Source organism: Giraffa tippelskirchi, chromosome 12, assembly GCF_054371585.1.
Source record: "Giraffa tippelskirchi isolate mGirTip1 chromosome 12, T2T-mGirTip1v1.2.pri, whole genome shotgun sequence".
Lineage (NCBI taxonomy): Eukaryota > Metazoa > Chordata > Mammalia > Artiodactyla > Giraffidae > Giraffa > Giraffa tippelskirchi.
Window position 1 is genome coordinate 3,522,107 of NC_137286.1, and position 16,951 is coordinate 3,539,057.

Below are 16,951 nucleotides of genomic sequence, written 5' to 3' on the forward strand. Positions count from 1 at the left end.
ATTCAAAATTTCTCCTGAAAGCTTGAATTTTCTTTTTGAATGCTCAAATGTTAATCATTGACAACCAACATTATCAGTTATCTTCCTTAAAGTAACATTTTCATTTTATTCTGTGAGAAAATGCTCCCTGAAAACCCAAGTCAAATGGTATTCTGCGAAAGAAGAGGCTATGCTATTAACTTGGTTTTGCTATGAGAAAAATGCCAATGCCTGAAAAACAGATTAATTACATAACTTAATTAAACACCAGATGGCTGACTATATTTCAAAAATGGCTGAAATACTGCGATAATGGAGTTTATGTAATTTACCCCGAGAATCTAGACTCCAGGAACTTCCCCCTGGGTATTGCTCCCTTTTCATCCTCATCTCCCTGAACCCAAGCTATTTTTATCTGGAAAATAAAGGTCGGGCTTGATGATCTATAAGATTCCATTAATTTCTAGGACTACAGTCTATGACGTATAAAAAGACACAGCACACATGAAAAATGCTAAACGTCATTAGCCAAGAGGGAAGCACAAACCAGAACCACAGTGCGATCCTAGCTCACACCTACCAGGATGGCCACCATCAAAAAGACGGACAGTAACAAGTACAGGAGAGGTGGGGAAACGGAAGTCCTCATACCCTGCTGCTGGGAACGTGAAACGGGGCAGCCACTTTGGAAAATAGTCTCGCCCTGCTGCTGGGAACGTGAAACGGGGCAGGCACTTTGGGAACAGTCTGGCAGCTCTCCAAAGTGCTAAAGACACAGTGTTAGCAGAGGGCCCAGCGGCTCCGCTCCTGGGTAAACTCTCCGGAGAAATGAACACATGTGTGTACACAAAAGACTGGACGTGGATGCTCACAGTGGCATTATTCGCCACTGTGAAGTAGCAGAAATAACACAAATGTCCATCAGTGGATGAACAGATAAATAAAATGTGGGATATATATTCATGGAATATTATTCAGCACTAAAAAGAAGTTCTGACACACGCTACAACATGGATGAAACTTGAAAACATTATGCAAAGTGAAAGAAGGCCGAGGACTGTATGATTCCATTTCTAAGACATGTCCAGGTCAGGCCCATCTACAGAGGCGGAAAATAGAGAAGTGGTTACCGGGGCAGGGGTGGGGGGTTAAAAGGGTGGCAGTAACTGTTAATGGGTACGGGATTTTTTTAGGGGGATGAAAATATTACAAAATTATATGTGCTGATGCCTGCACAATCCTGTGAATAGACTAAACTGAATTGTACATCTTAAAGGGGTGGATTGTACTTATGAATTACCCGTCAATAAATCTGTTAAAAAATATAGCAGCCCAGTCTAACAGGCAACATATTTAAAAGAAGTAAGCATAAAGAGTGTAACGTCTCTGGAGCTTTGGATTCTTCAAAGTCAGTGGGAATAAATGTCTGTAAAAATACTATGACAGGGACTCCCTTTGCAGTCCAGTGGTGAAGACTCCGTGTTTCCACTGCAGGGTGCATGGGTTCGATCCCTGGTTAGGGAATTAAGATCCCATGGGCCATGTGGTGCGGCCAAAAAAAACCCAAAACACACACCAGGCAACTGTTCAAGCAAGGCGGCTGGGTGCCACTTCAGTGGTAAGCACACCAGGGGCATCGGGACGGAACTACGAAGGGGCCCACCTCTCCACCCGCCCCGCCGGGTCCGGGCGCTGCGCGGTGGAGGCCTCCCGTCGGCTCTGGAATCCTGCGCCCGCCCTACTTCTGAGAGGGTCAGAGATGCTGCGGGGCACCATCCCCACCACACTCTCGCATCGTGTCTTTCCTCAGTGCCCTCCGTCTATGAAGCTGAACAAGAGCAGACACAGCACCCACCCCGCCTGCCCCTCCCCGCCCTCTCCCTCAAGGGACGGGGACGGCTGTGCTCTCCTGCCCTCGCTGCAGTCAGAGCGAGAGGACAGGACGACCGTCCCTCTTCTCAGTGACACGGAAAAGTACCTCCTTGCGCGTACCTTCGTGGGACGGTCTAACTCGCCTCGTACCAGGTTCCTCTCCGCACCTTCCTCCCACCACGTGGGTAGTCCTGCAACTCTCTCCCCACTTCCCCTGCTTTCACGGCCTCACCTTAACCAAAAACGGCACGTTACTGATCCCAGCTCTGGGAGGGTGCATGTCTTGCTCACTGCTCTTATTTCCTCACCTAAAAACGTGCTCAGGGGATGCTCAGCAAGTGTCTGCTACCTGCATTAGAGGCAAGATGCCCAGGACTCTGAAGACGGCCTTGCGTTGCCGGGTGGGGAACAAAGCTAAGGTGGCAGGAGAGTCTGGTTATTAGGACGTGGTTTTAACAGGGAGGCAAGAAGTAACGATCATTTCATCTGAAACAAGTCTCAAGAGCTTGAGGCATGCTAAGTGATTCTGGTAACACGCCACCTCAGTGAAAGACCCAGGAGAGATCGGGGCCCGCGGGCAGTGCAGGGCAGGCATCCAGTCCACACCTGGCCAGCCTGGGCCTCGCTGCCCCATGCAGAGCCCTCCCTCCCGGGGAGAGAGCGGGATTCAGGGACCATCAGCAGCCCAGGCCCCATCCAAACAGAAGAAGCTTCCATACGGGTCACTTAATACAGAATCAATGAGTGTTTATAAATATAATAGATGACATATGGATAAACTTAATTAAAAACCAGATACATTTAATATACAGTAAAGCAGCATTTAAAGTCAATGGAGAAAGGGGAATATTCAACACACGATGTAGGGACTAATGATTTTTCAATCATTTTAGAAGACACAGTTATATCCCCACTCTGAGATATAAAAAAAAAAAAGTTCCAGGAGGACTGCAAAAAGCCTTGTGAACAACAGAATTATGAAAGTGTTAGAAAATATTAGAGATTTCTCTTTGTGATTCTGGGGTTTGGGAGGCCCTTCCATAGTAACTGAGAGTGGAGAGAAAAAGACATTCCCCGATTTTCCTTAGTCTGAATGAGAGAGGCTTTAAAGGATTTACTGATGAGTATACACCTGCAGGGAGATAGTGAAGGACAGGGAGGCCGGGCGTGCTGCAGCCCATGGGGTTGCCAAGAGTCAGACACGACTTAGTGACTGAACAATAGGCCTGTGATGGTTCTTCAGGTAGACGTCTGGGGAGGAACCCAAACGGACCTCACAGCCCCAGGCGGACGATAGGCTGGTAAAGTCTGACCTTTAAGGGTTAACCATAATAAAGGAAGCAAGTTGATCTCAACTTTGGATACAATAGACTGTGAACTACACAAAGAACATGACTTACATTTCTTTTTTCCCAAAGCAAACATACTAATATAAGAAGAAACATATTCTAGGTCAATGAGCCTATAGTCAATTTTGAAATATACAGCTTTGGGGGAAAAGAATCGGAAACTTACAGAGTTCATCGGAAATCAGGATTTAAAATTTTATATTAAAGCCACAAGGACTCCCTAGTTACCAAGGAGTAGTATTTCAGACAGATAAACGGTATCACATGAAATGTTTCTAGACGGTACTGACTGAGGTCACAGTGGGACCTGTAAAGGACCTAGAAATGGGCTGGAGAGTCTGAGACTGAAGATGGGGATTTGGGGGTCAAATGAAACCAACGATGAACCAGCCAATCAGGGTGGACTGTCCCGACTCCAGCTTGGTGGCACCTCTATTTTACCTCCTCCCAACCATCAGCATTTTCCTGCCCATGTGTGGATCTCACGCTTACTTCTGAATTATGCATGGGCATTAAAGAGGGTAAGACAGTTACGAAAAAAATGAAAGTTCTGACATTTCCACCCCACGTGGTGGTGGTGAGGATCAAGTGAGTTAACACACACAGGGCACAGCAGTCCTTCGAGTTCCCTCACTATAGTCTAGGGCATGGCACAAAGACGTTCATCCCTTAGCTGCTGTCCAAAAGTCTACAAGCAATAAATGCTGGAGAGGGTGCGGAGAAAAGGGAACCCTCTTACACTGTTGGTGGGAATGCAAACTGGTACAGCCACTATGGAGAAGAGAGTGGAGATTCCTCAAAAAACTGGAAATAGAACTGCCATATGACCCAGCAATCCCACTGCTGGGCATACACACGGAGGAAACTAGAATTGAAAGAGACACGTGTACCCCAATGTTCATTGCTGCGCTGTTTATAATAGCCAGGACATGGAAGCAACCTAGATGTCCATCAGCAGACGAATGGATTAGGAAGCTGTGGTACATATTCACAATGGAATATTACTCAGCCATTAAAAAGAATACATTTGAATCAGTTCTAATGAGGTGGATGAAACTGGAGCCTATTATACAGAGTGAAATAAGTCAGAAAGAAAAACACCAATATGGTATACTAACACATATATATGGAATTTAGAAAGATGGTAACGATAACCTTGTATGCAAGACAGCAAAAGAGACACAGATGTATAGAACAGTCTTTTGGACTCTATGGGAGAGGGTGAGGGCGGGAGGATATGGGAGAATGGCATTGAAGCATGTAAATTATCACATGTGAAACGAATCGCCAGTCCAGGTTCGATGCATGATACAGGGGGCTTGGGGCTGGTGCACCGGGATGACCCAGAGGGATGGGATGGGAAGGGAGGTGGGAGGGGGGTTCTGGAAGGGGAACACATGTAAACCCATGGCTGATTCATGTCGATGTATGGCAAAACCAATACAATATTGTAAAGTTAAAAAAAAAAGAAGAAGAAAAAAAAAAGATGTTCATTCTTCCAGGTGCCAGTACACATTTTTGAACAGGAGGATTTTTTTTTGTAGCCAATGTCATGTTAGGCTTAAACGTCTTAGCATATTCTAAGCAAGTCAGAGGTCAGTTTGTAACCAAGGGCTGAGCACGCTGGTTAAACGGCAATTACTTACCATATGGACTACTTCTGGGTAAATAGGCTCTGTGATCACATTCCGATTATGGGTGATATATTCTACCATTTCACTTAAAGCAGCTCGTTTTACTTCCTTCCACTTTAGGTCACTTAGTGGATCGGAAACAAAGTCAAAGAGGACACAACACTGACGTAACTTCTGGATAAAAAGCTTCTCTTGATCAGCAGGAGGGACATCTGAAAAGGAGAAAGCAAAGTATTACCGATCGCAACAATGCTTAACCCAGAATTACTGTGACGCGCTTGTAAGTTTTCTACAACTTTTGAATTAATAGAGATTTGAGAAACACGAGATGGGGTCGGAGTGAATAGAGGTTATACATTCCTTAAAGAAAATGAAAGGAAAAAATAACCTAGTCGCTGCTCAGATCATATGCTTCATATGACAAAGTTTCTATGTTTCTGAACTCTCTGAAGCCATGTCCAAGCACTGTTCAAAATAGAGTTCTTCTCATTAAGTGCTTTCACTCAACAAACGTGACCCTGCAGCCGTGATCACATGCCGGCAGCAGGTTGGGCAGTGGAACAGGAGGCAAGCCACAGCTCCAGTGTGGGGTGGGGGTACCGCGGGACAGCTGCAAGCGGCAGGTAATGGGGCAAAGGAGGGGTGCCCCCTCGGGCCTGCCGTTGCTCTAGACTTACGGTGGAGGGCGTGGCGGCTGTCCCCCGCCGGCCGGCAGACAGCAAGGGGCATCGCTGTGGAGCTGCCCAAGCCAGCTGTCCCATGCACACCACCCACCTGGGTCCTTCCTCGGCGTGGGTGACGGTCAACACGCGTCACATACAACAACGACAGCAACGCAGAAACGATAACGGTGTTACTGAGGGAGCACTCTCCTGGGACAGGGGGCACACTAAAGCTTTACACGCGCCACACTTATTTTCTCACATAATCTTTACAGTGATACAACAGAAACAAGACGCAGGCACGGAGGGTCAGTGTAGGACTGGGAAGCGATGCAGCTCTGTGTGACGTCCTGGGAGGTACTGGAAAACCCCGATCTGCCTGTGTGAGTGTGACAGCTTTCTGGGGTGAACAGGAGATAGGCGGTGATATTAACAAACGGGATCTATCGACACATTGATTGAAATGTGTCCAAGATCTGCCTGACGCAGTGAAGCAGGAATTTCCACAAGATTACACTGGTGTTACAGTACCGGTCAAGGGCAAAATAGCCCACTGGGTCTTAATTTGATAAGGTGGACAGGAGTCTATTACTGTGGTTTCAGATTCCACGCTGCAGATTCCTTCAAGAAACCTCTCACTGGTTACTTTTTGCTGTGGTATCAAAGAAAATGTCCATAACGATCTGAAAAGCCTACTGAGATGCTCCTCCCTTCCCAATCACGTGTCTTCCCGCATTGTTTCAGCCAAAACATGGCAACAGGCTGAATGCAGAGGCAGGCCGGAGAATCCAGCTCTCTCCTAATAAGTCAGACATTACAAAGACTTACAAAAATAGAAAATGATACCACCCTCTCTGGCTTAATTTTTAATGTGGTCAATATCAGTAGTTAAACCCACATAAACAGAAGCTCTCTGGGTCCTACATAGTTCTGAGCAGTGTCAAAGGGTCTGAGATCAAAGCTGCTGAGACCCCCAACCCACAGAAGCTGGCACTCCAAGTGGGTCCCCAGGTGGCCCTGGCTTCCCTGCTTCCACCCGCCTCTCTCCGCATCAGCTCCCCCAGCCCACCTCACCTCCCTTTCCTCCACCAACTGCCCCTCCTGTTTGGGGTTCTCGCTTGGGCCTCCTCACCTCCTGGTCAGACAGGACGCACTCCTGGGCCGTCATTTAGCTCCTCCCGCCTTGAATGGTCAGCTCCCCTGCTGGGCATTTCTTCCCCACCGGGCTGCTTTCTGAGAGCAGGTACCAGGTGACTGTCCCCTGGTTCTCTGTACCCACCCAGTACCCAGTGTGGAACCCTGCAACCAGCAGGCGCTCAGCACAGCCTCCCACTTTCTGGGAAGCTCCCGAGTCCCCACACTGCACAGCCGGTCCAAGGGGTGAGGGCATGCTGCCTGAAGGGTACTCGGGACTGAGGGACAGAACTGTGACCCACAGACATTCTGAGTGGAGGTGGCTGAATCACTTAAATAGCCAATACAATGTCTATGGTCTCTTTTCAATCAAATATCCATCCAGCCCTTTTCAATGAAAAGCTTCGTTTTCTGAATTACCTCTGAGCTTGACTTCAGTCCTCACTCAGTTCCACATCTGTCCCACCCTCCACTTGGCCAGAAACACCTTGAATGAGTGCATTTTGTAGTCACAGCTCGTGTACGTGGAACATTCTGGCCTTCTCACACTGTAGAGAACTGAGAAGCCCGTATTTACCCCTTAAAACTACCTGATGACGACTCAGCTGTCGCCAGAATCCTGAAACAAACCTATTGCAGGAAGAAGGAAGAGCAGAGTAAAATCTTTTTTCTTCATAGAATTACTATCTATAAAAATCCTTCTTAAAAAAACAAGAAAATCTCAACTTGCTGAAGCTGTCAATTATTTTCAGAGTTCCAGATAGCTAAGGTGTTACTGTATTAAATATTTTTGTTTACAGTTTATTTAAAGTTTGTGAGCATAATCTCATGAGCTCGTGTTTTAAAACCTCATTTGGCTACGTTTACAGCTTTATTGTTTTTTTTAAAAAAAACTATATTTGACCAATCAAATTGAGTAAAAAATATTGCACCCACAGCCCCATCAGATATTTCCTTATGCTTACTGATTTATTTGGCTGTGTCGGGTCTTAGCGTGGCATGCGGGATCTTTTGCGGTGGTGCACGGGCCCTCTGGCTGTGGTGCCTGGGCTCAGCAGCTGTGGCGCGCGGGCTCAGCTGCTCCGTGGCATACGGGATCTTAGCTCCCTGAGCCCTGACCAGGGCTTGAACTCGTGTCCTCTGCATTGCAAGGCGGATTCTTAACCACTGGACCACCAGGTAAGTCCCTCCTGTGTTTTCTGAATGCAGGTTAATTTAGGCTCTTGTTGGTCAGCATATTTTAAAAATCTTCAGTACCTTCTGCTGTGTTAGTAGGACTGTACCACTGGGGGATAAAAATGAGTGGAGGTGGTGGGAGAATATGCTTTTTACCCTTGTGTATGCTGGTTCTCTACAGAATGAGTTATTTTTGTAATTGAAAAATAAGCTCTTTAAAAACTATTATGTTAGCATTGCTAGTCTTTTTTTTTTTTTAAATCTATTTATTTTTTAATTGAAGGATGACTGCTTTACAGAATTTTGTTGTCTTCTGTCAAACATCAACATGAATCAGCCATAGAGCATTGCTAACCCTGAAAGAAGAAAAAAGGTATGACAATACAACGCGTACTTGACTTTACTGATCTGATTACCATGCAATGTGAGCCAAATGGTAAAAACTAGCTGGGATGACACTGTCGGTATATTACACTTCAGTGTCTGGTACTCAAGACTGATACTGACTCTTGAAGTAATAAACCACGACCCCAGATTTGACCCAATTTTTATAATTACTTCTATGAAGCACAATAAAAAAAGAATGGATTTTGAATTCTGCCCATGAATGACAGTGGTTTACTTCAAACTGTCTACAGACGAGGAACGTTGACATTCTTGTTTAGGACACATTCAAGAGCAACCATGAGCCCCAAAGAGCATCGACTACAAAGCACAAGACGAGACAAACTGCTGTGGCCCGTGGGCTCGGCCGGAAGCCCCGGTGACGGGTCTGGAAGAGCCCCAGGACCCCACCCGGAAGCCCGACAGTGTGCTGAGTGAGATCTGTGATCTAAGAGAGAGGAGCACAAAAGGGGCGATTACAGCGCTGGCTGAGAACGTTCTTAATGTGGATTAACACTTCGTTCCATTATTATTTTTTTAAGTTAAGAGCGATCACATTTCTCTCTACAGATAATATCACAAGCACCTTACGTTTATACACATTTTTTCACCCCCTCCCCTCCGTTGTTTTCACTGATTTGCTAGTGTGAACTTGGGTTACTCCCCAGTTACTTCAAGGTAAATCCTTGATGATACCAGAGCAAACTGACGATACCCACGCAAAACCTGCAGGAGGCAAGGAGCGGAGAAAAGACATTAACCCACAGCATCTGAAGAACGCATTACTCTTCTAAAAACACATTTACTAAAGGAAGCCTGTAATTAATAACTGATGCATAGGGATGTTTAATGAGGGTCACCATCAGACTGGGGTGGCTTCGTGAGTGCCCCTGGCCCTAGGGTGAGGGAAGGCAGCATTCTCACCAGTGGCCCCAGGGCAAGCTAATAAGGAGTGGACACCCTCCACTGACCGCTGACCCCCAAGATGCGGGTGAGCCCCGGGGCCTACCCAGGGTGATGACAGAACTTCCACTTGTGTTTTCTTTTACAAAGAACAGAAAAGTAAGAGGTGCTAGTATTTGACGTAGGAACTGACACACACTGGAGGTGTGTGCTTAAGACCGCTCTGCTTCCAGGCAGGAGGGATCGAGAGTCTGGGGACCACTGCCGGGCAGGGAGGAGCCTCTCCGGGCCTTCCCAAGTGAATCCAACAGAACCCAGCACGTCACAGCTGGCTCCACAGGGGTTTACAGCATCTGTGCATCTCACTTACCGAAGGGACGGATGGACATGACAACACGTTGCAACCGCCAAATTGCAGGACGGGACACAACAAAGTTACATCGCTGAACTGGCACTGTACTGGGAGGGGCGGCCTGTGAACTCTGTCTCTGAGCAGAAATATTATCAAAGGGAAAAAACAAAACAAATCAGGGACACCCACATCCATGTGACTCATCTTGGTGGTGAAGAGAAACGTTCCAAGATACCAAAAGGACCGACTTTTGGCAGGACAGTCATAGAGAGGCAGGCCTTTCTAGCATGGAGAGGATGGCTTCTCCCAAATAAACACAACCCCAGTGAGAACCAAAGCCAGAGCTGCACAAACCGCCAGCCCAGAGAACGTCCCTTTGAGAAGATGCTTCTGGAAGCACGCCCGTGAGGGTGGGAGCCACTTCGCAGTCACTCATGTACTCCGTGCTAAGCAGATGAGGCAGGCTGGCGTTGAGAGACCCCCACGTGGCCCTCCCGGCCCCCAGCACCCACCTTCCTGACAGTGTGGGGCCAGGAGTCTACGAGCATGTGCCCATTCTGAGCCTGCAGACAAGAGTCAGTCCACATGAAACAGAAACACGTACAAACTCTCCAGAAGGAGAGAGCCAATCCTTCAGCCATGGCATCCTGTCTTTCCAATGCACTTATCCTGAGTACAAAGTGAGTGGGAATACAGCTGAATCCAATTACTACCAGCTCGGAGTAAATCTGGGATTTGTCATTAATAGACATTAAATTCCACTTACTCTTGGCAAGTCCTCCCCACCAAGAAGAGTTCAGCAATTCTGCTTTGATTTTGAAAGAGAGAATTCACACACCGGTTTTTTGAAGTAACTGTTTTCCCCACTGCCTCCTGCGTCTCCTGTCCTGAATCAAGTGTCTGCAGACATGAGAGGGCTTCTGTTGCACCATCACCTCCCCATCGCCAACACCTCGGAGCCTCACAATGCGCCTTATTACCTGTCAGATGACGCTCCTTCACCTTGCCAAGCTTTACATCTTGGCCATGCATGGCCCTTCAAATTCTCCAGATCAATTTGGCGAGAACAGAAGTCTTTGCAATCTTGACTCTTTCAATCCACAAACATGAACTATTTCTCCAATTACTCTTTCCTTTAAATGTCTTTCAATAAAATTTTATACTCTTCTCCTAAAAATACATTAAGCATCATTTTCCAAGATTTATCCTTAGGTACCTGTTATGGTCTGATGCTACTGTAAACTGTATCTTTAAAAAGACTCAAGAATTTTGTAACTGCTGCTGTGGTTTAGGAAAAAAAAAAAAGATTTGGAGTATGACTTTTGTAACCAGCTACCCTTTTGTGTGTGTGAAAACAAATTCCCTGTATTTCTTAATTAATTAATTAATTTTTAATTGGAGGATAATTGGTTTATAACATTGTGCTGGCTTCTGTACACATCGACGTCAGTCAGCCACAGGTATATGTGTGTCCTCTCCCTCTTGAACCTGCCTCTCACCTCCCACCCCATCCCACCCCTCCAGGTGGTCACAGCTCCTATTAATTCTAATGCTGTCTCTGTGAGTCCTTCTGGTTTTCTGTGTGTGCCACCCTTCATCTGTGAGTACCGACGCTATTTTGCTTCTTGCCTGAGCAACGCTGCAAGGCAGCAGTGAGGGTATCACCTTGGTCTCTCCATTGTCTCAGAGGGAAGCTCTCCCTAGCTCCCCAGTCGGATAGATACTGGCAATAGGACTCTACAGATAACATCTAGCAGATGAAGGAATTGATCTATAGATTCGTGTGTGCATGCCTAGTCCTGTCCAGCTCTTTGCGATCCCACCTGCCAGGCTCCTCTGTCCATAGGATTTTCCAGGCAAGAATACTTGAGTGGGTTGCCATTTCCTCCTCCAGGGCATCTGCCCAACCCAGGGGTCGAATCCATGTCTCCTGTGTCTCCTGCATTGGCAGGCGGCTTCTTTACCACTGAGACGCCTGGGAAGCCCCATCGATAGGATCAGTGCCATCTTAATCCAATCCAACAGTGACTTCTGTGAAGTGATTAGTGAATTCTAAGAGGCACGCGGAAAAGCAAAGGGTCAACACTAACCAAGACCCTTGGAGAAGAACAACAGGGTTGGGGGGGGGGCTTGCTCTTCCGGAAATCTAGACTCACGGGGAAGTTTCATGAATGAAACCGGCCACCAGGAACAGGGCCCAGGACAGGCCTGTAGACATGTGGATACTTGATTCATGACAGGACGGGATTACAGAACAGTGAAGAAAGATCTGTCTTTAAAAATACAGCTCTGGGATGGGAAGGAAGGAAGGACAGAGAAGGAAGCAATCGGATCATATTCTATGCAGAGATAACAAACAAGCTCCTGGTGGGCTAGGACTTCAGTCTGAAAGATAAAACTCTAATGCTTTTAGGAAATGATACAAAAGAATATCCCATGTAGAGAAAGAAGTAGAGAAGGACTTCTTAAGACCTAAGGACTGTGATCATTAAAAGACTGATGTAATGAACCATATAAAAATCAAACATTTTTCTTCATCAAGTGAAAAGACACGCCACAGAGTAAGAGAACCATTTGAATACACATAGCCGACGAATTAATGTCTGGAATATGTAAGCGTTTCCAATAAGTCAGTAAGAACCAACAGAATAGGGGGCAAAAGTCTTAACCGGGCACGTCATGAATATGCCCCAGAGGCTGACCACTCATGAGAGGATCGCCACTCACTAACGGCTAGAGGAACGCAAATGAAAACCACAATGAGATACCGTGAGACACACAACAGACTGGCAAACAGTCTGAGGACACCCTGTGCTGGGGGCAGCTGTGTTGGGCTGGGCAGGGCTGCAGGGTCCGGCATCACCAAGGACAGAGGCGGACAAATGCGCTTGCGAGCTGGGACGCACTGCTGGGAATAATATATATTTTAAATACATGTGTGTGTGTGTGTGTGCATGTGTGTATATATATATATGCACACACATATGTATATTTATATAAACCTAATGGAATTCAGACACATGTGCACCACAACATGTGTCAAAGAATGTCCACAGCAGCACTAACAGCTTGAGGCAGAAACAATCCAGTCTCCACCAGCAGCGGGCATTACATAATATTCTGAAGCTGCGGCGAGGAACAAAATACAGCCACATACAACATGGATGCACCCTACAAAATCAGGCTGAGTGAGAGAGGCAAGATGAAAAGGACTCACTCAGTGCGACTCCGTTCATACGGAGGGTAGGAACAGGCGCCCCTAAGACCCGTATGTGACCTGCGGGGAGTTGTGTGGGTGACTGCTGGGGGTGCGGGTTACAGGAAGACTTGCTTTGCAATGATCCTTCACACTGCATTTGTTGTGCACGAGTATGTGAGTTACGTTACAAACTGAAAAGGTTACAGAATACATGCACGTGGCAAACAACGCCCTCAAGAACACTCAGGAGCACCCAGCGAGCCTCCTTCCTCCATACCCACCCATCTGCTGCCTCCGACCCTCCTCCCAAAGGCAAGTGCCTGGGGCCCCCAGAGCCGCCCGGCACACGCTCCATGCACAGGTACATGTGGGCGTCTCCTACACAACAGCTTTAGAGGAACCCACACCGACGACCTCCAAGCTAACCTTGAAGGACACACACAGGCGATCCCAGCACATTTCCTAGGGTCCCTCTGGGCATTTCCATTGAAGAGTTTAAGCTCTGGTTATGTTCTTTTTTTTTTAAATAAATTTTGAAAAAAATTCCCAATCAAGATGAAATCTTAGTGACCTCTAATTTTTTCTAACTATATTAAGTGCCTCCCTCTTCCTCTCAAAGAAAGGATCAGCAGTTATGCCTTCAGATGCATAATGTAAAAACGGCGGTATGACTTGTTCATCAGATCTAACGCATCTGGTATTAAGCAGAGCAGAGCAGGCCCCGGCCTTGAACATGTGGAGCCTGTATCACAAGGAGCTGATTTAAGAATCACATGCCAGGCACTGTACCAGGTATGACAACACAGAGATAAATTAAAGCATGACACTTGATCTAAAAGAAAGCAACAACTAAAATGTGTGAGAACTGCAATGATCCGTGAGGCAGGACGGGGCCTGGGGGTGGGGAGTGTGGTGCAGGGAAGGGTTTCCTGGGGCGCGCTTGAGCTTGGCCTTGGAGGGAGGGCAGTCAGCTCAAGGAGGCAAAGGTTTGCTGTGGAGGGACCAGGGCCCGCTCAGCTCAGAAGACGACCCATGGGTGCAGTGCTGTGCAAGTCGTTTTGGTCGTGTCTGACTCTTTGCCACCCCATGGACCGTAGCCCACCAGGCTCCTCTGTCCATGGGATTCTCCAGGCAAGGATACTAGAGTGGGTTGCCATGCCCTCCTCCAGGGGATCTTTTGGACCCAGGGATCAAACCCGAGTCTCTTACATCTCCTGCCTTGGCAGGTGGGTGCTTTACCTCTAGCGCCACCTGCCCACCTCTCAAATCCGAGCTCAAAAAGACAGAATCTTACTGAAGGCAACAGATTACATTTTATAAACCTAAATTAATCACAGTGGATCTTTAGCCATACATTTTCATAGAGAAGAAACTCTGTCTTGTTCACCCCTTAATCCTTAGTATCTAGAACTGGCCAAGCACACAGCAGAACCTCAAATGATCTGTTGAATTTGAAAACGTTGATCTGGAGGAAACAAATACAGGTAATTTAACTGAGTAGCATCATAATTTAAATTATACTTACATTAAAATAATGACACAGGTGTCAGAACAGAATGCAAAGTCCAGATAAAACTTATGACAAGTTCCTCAAAGCAGCTGCTCATGTGAGGCATTTCAGCACTCTAAACTCTCAGAGGTTTGCATTTTGATAGAAAAATCGGAGAAGTACTTGAGCAGATAGATTTGAATCACAGAGGGTTTTTAAGCAGATGATTGACACACACGTGACCTGGAAGTAAGATCTCTTCAGAAGGGAGACTGAAACGAAGATGCGAGAAGCAGGGGATCTACTTCGAGGGAGAAAGCAACCATCTATGAACTGACTTCTCAGTCTTCTCACAAGGCAACCGTGACTCCAAGCATGGTTCCTCAGGGCGCTGGCCTGGCAGGGGTCATTTTTGGTAATAATCGTCTCTTACTCCACAAATCCAAACTTCTGCAAGTTGAGAGCCTGATAAACACACTGAATGAAACTCTCACTTCTCTGTAGACGATGCGATGAGACCAATTCTACCCAGATCCGTGGTGCCTACATAATTTTAAAATTGAGTGAACCCTCCCTCTCCAGCGGGTCCTCACTTGGCTGATGAAGTTAGAAACCATCATCAACCTTGTCAGCCTTTCTCAGTGTCACAATGCAAGGGTCACAGTTCACCTGTCCTAATGTTTACACGTTCCACATTAACACCGTACAGACCAAGCCTCTCTTTCCCTTTCTATTTTCTCTTTCTTTCTCGGGGGTCCTCAAAACAAGGTTGGACTTACAATCAACAGCGTCTGAGATCTGATGGGACTTCACCCCACACACGGAGCCACTGGGTCAGGTATTTCATGCAAATACAGCCTGCAGGCTCCCTGCGTCACGGTCTGCCTGTACTACCTACTCAAGGAGCTAGTAACCCGCTGCGGATGCAAAGGGGCCAGAGCGCCAGGCGCTGTCTACCTGCTGCTCGGAGAGAACCAGCCACGGACGGCCAGCCCTGCATCCTGCCTCGCTGTGCAGAGCCGCCCTTCTCCGGTCCTTCTGGGTGGCGTTCCGGGCACTGCAAAGTGGAAGCACTGCCTGCTCTAGTAATCTGGATGTGAATCTGGTGATGCAAGTATGCCAGCAGCTTCTACACCGCCACTTTCACTTTAAACATGTTTCGCTGGTGATTACGGCTCGAGATCCATTATGAACACTCCCTGCGCAAACCCCAATTCTGTAGTTTATCAGCTGAGCCGCATGCGTTCATGAAGCTTACCTCCTCCCTCCCACGGGAAAAGACCTGCTCCCCGGACTGAGTCCGGGCTGGAAGTTGGCTCAGGACAAGCGCGCCTCGTGTAAATCCTACATCTGACTGGTTTCCTTGCCAACCCGGGCGTGCCGCCTTCCAGCCTTGGAGACCCTTCTTCCCCTCTGGTTTTCCTGCAGTTCTTTAGTCTGTCTGTATTTACTCATAAAGCAGGTCACATTCACCTTCCTCACGACCTTCCACCACTGACCCCCCAGTCCACCATCCCTTTCTACAGTGTAAATCATAAGGCAGTCATTCTCATTTCAGAAAGCATCATCTGAAGCCAAGGTCTAGTTCATCCCCATGCCCTGTACCCTGGAACTGGCAGCTTCGCCAGGGAGGCGGGCGGGGCGGACAGAGTCTGAAGCAGAGGGTCAGACTGAGGTGAGGCAACGGCCAGCGGAGACTGGTTTCCTCGGAAAAGCTCTTAATCAAGGCAAGTGAACTCAGGGAAGGAAGTCACATGAAGAAACAAACCGATTTCCAGCCTAGACCCTGCCATAAAGAGCATGGCGAAGTCACGACAGGATTCTAAGCCTGGAAAACCTCGAGTGGACACACAGGGACATTTAGGAATGTGTCCTCACCTCCCGGTACAGATGATGCATAAGAGGAACTCAACAGATGTCGGCTGAGTTACAGCCTCCGCTCTTTTGACAGTGAAAGATTAAGTCAAACTCCTAGGAATAAAGAGACTCAGCCCCAAATCTGTTGACAGAGGCTTTCTCTCCTGTTAAGGACTTAGTTCTAGAACGCCTCGTTGGGAACGAATAAGACACTCACCATGAGTACCAATTAGTAAACACCCAACATCTCCGGTCACGCTGCTTTCTCCCTCACTTAGGCTGGCGTTTCTGATGAAATATTACACAATACCACTGCACCTGGCGACCAACAGTGCCAGCAACACAGCAGCTCTTATCTAAGGCACAAGGGCAGGTTATCACTGCAGGAAAAGTAACTGCTTTTTATTGCATTTGACAAATAAGAGACGGCCAAAGGAAGGCTGCAGAACGTCTCACATGTTTACCAGTGGACAGAACCATGTGGGGTTGTGAGAAGGATATACTGAAACAACAATAGAGGTTTTTCAGTTTTTATTCATGTTCTTTACTCCCATTCTCTGTGTCTCAAATAGACGAGTGATTCTTTCTGGACACGAGCTCTGTTAGGATGGACTGGGGGCTCTTCATGCACACCTGGCCCAAGGCTGTGGCACAAAGGACAGTAAAGGACATGGTCCGGTAAACTCCGAGGGCCTGTGTGCCCCGGGAATCAGGGCCCGGAAGCCGTACAGGCACCAGGACATCGGGGACCAGGACATCAGGGGCCATGTGCACGCTGTGGGTCACCCTCCCCCAGGGAGGGGAAGCTGATGGAGATGGTGCTGGACCCCTCTGAGCCCTCATGGGAGCGGCCAGCCTCCTCATCTCACCGCCCTGTCCCTCGTGGTCTAGTATTAACTATCAGGGCTAATATTTACCTATGCTGGGTTCCGGTCTTCAGCTCACAGCCTGTCAACTACTC

General features: G+C 47.5%; 1 protein-coding gene across 49 annotated transcripts in view; it reads right to left on the minus strand.

Moving 5' to 3' along the window:
- Window positions 1-16,951, minus strand: part of PPP2R5C (protein phosphatase 2 regulatory subunit B'gamma) — a 150,918-nt gene that overhangs the window by 50,282 nt on the left and 83,685 nt on the right. For 47 of the 49 annotated variants that reach the window (XR_014070928.1, XR_014070926.1, XR_014070927.1 and 44 more), the window contains one exon: window positions 4,847-5,046. Coding sequence is in view for 38 of the 49 variants with exons in the window: in XM_081548815.1 (XP_081404941.1) it covers window positions 4,847-5,046 (200 nt within the window). In the remaining 11 variants the exon portion in view is untranslated. Of the gene's footprint in view, window positions 1-4,846; window positions 5,047-10,211; window positions 10,356-16,951 lie in introns of those variants that run through there. The other 2 variants (XM_081548842.1, XM_081548824.1) reach the window with 1 other exon arrangement.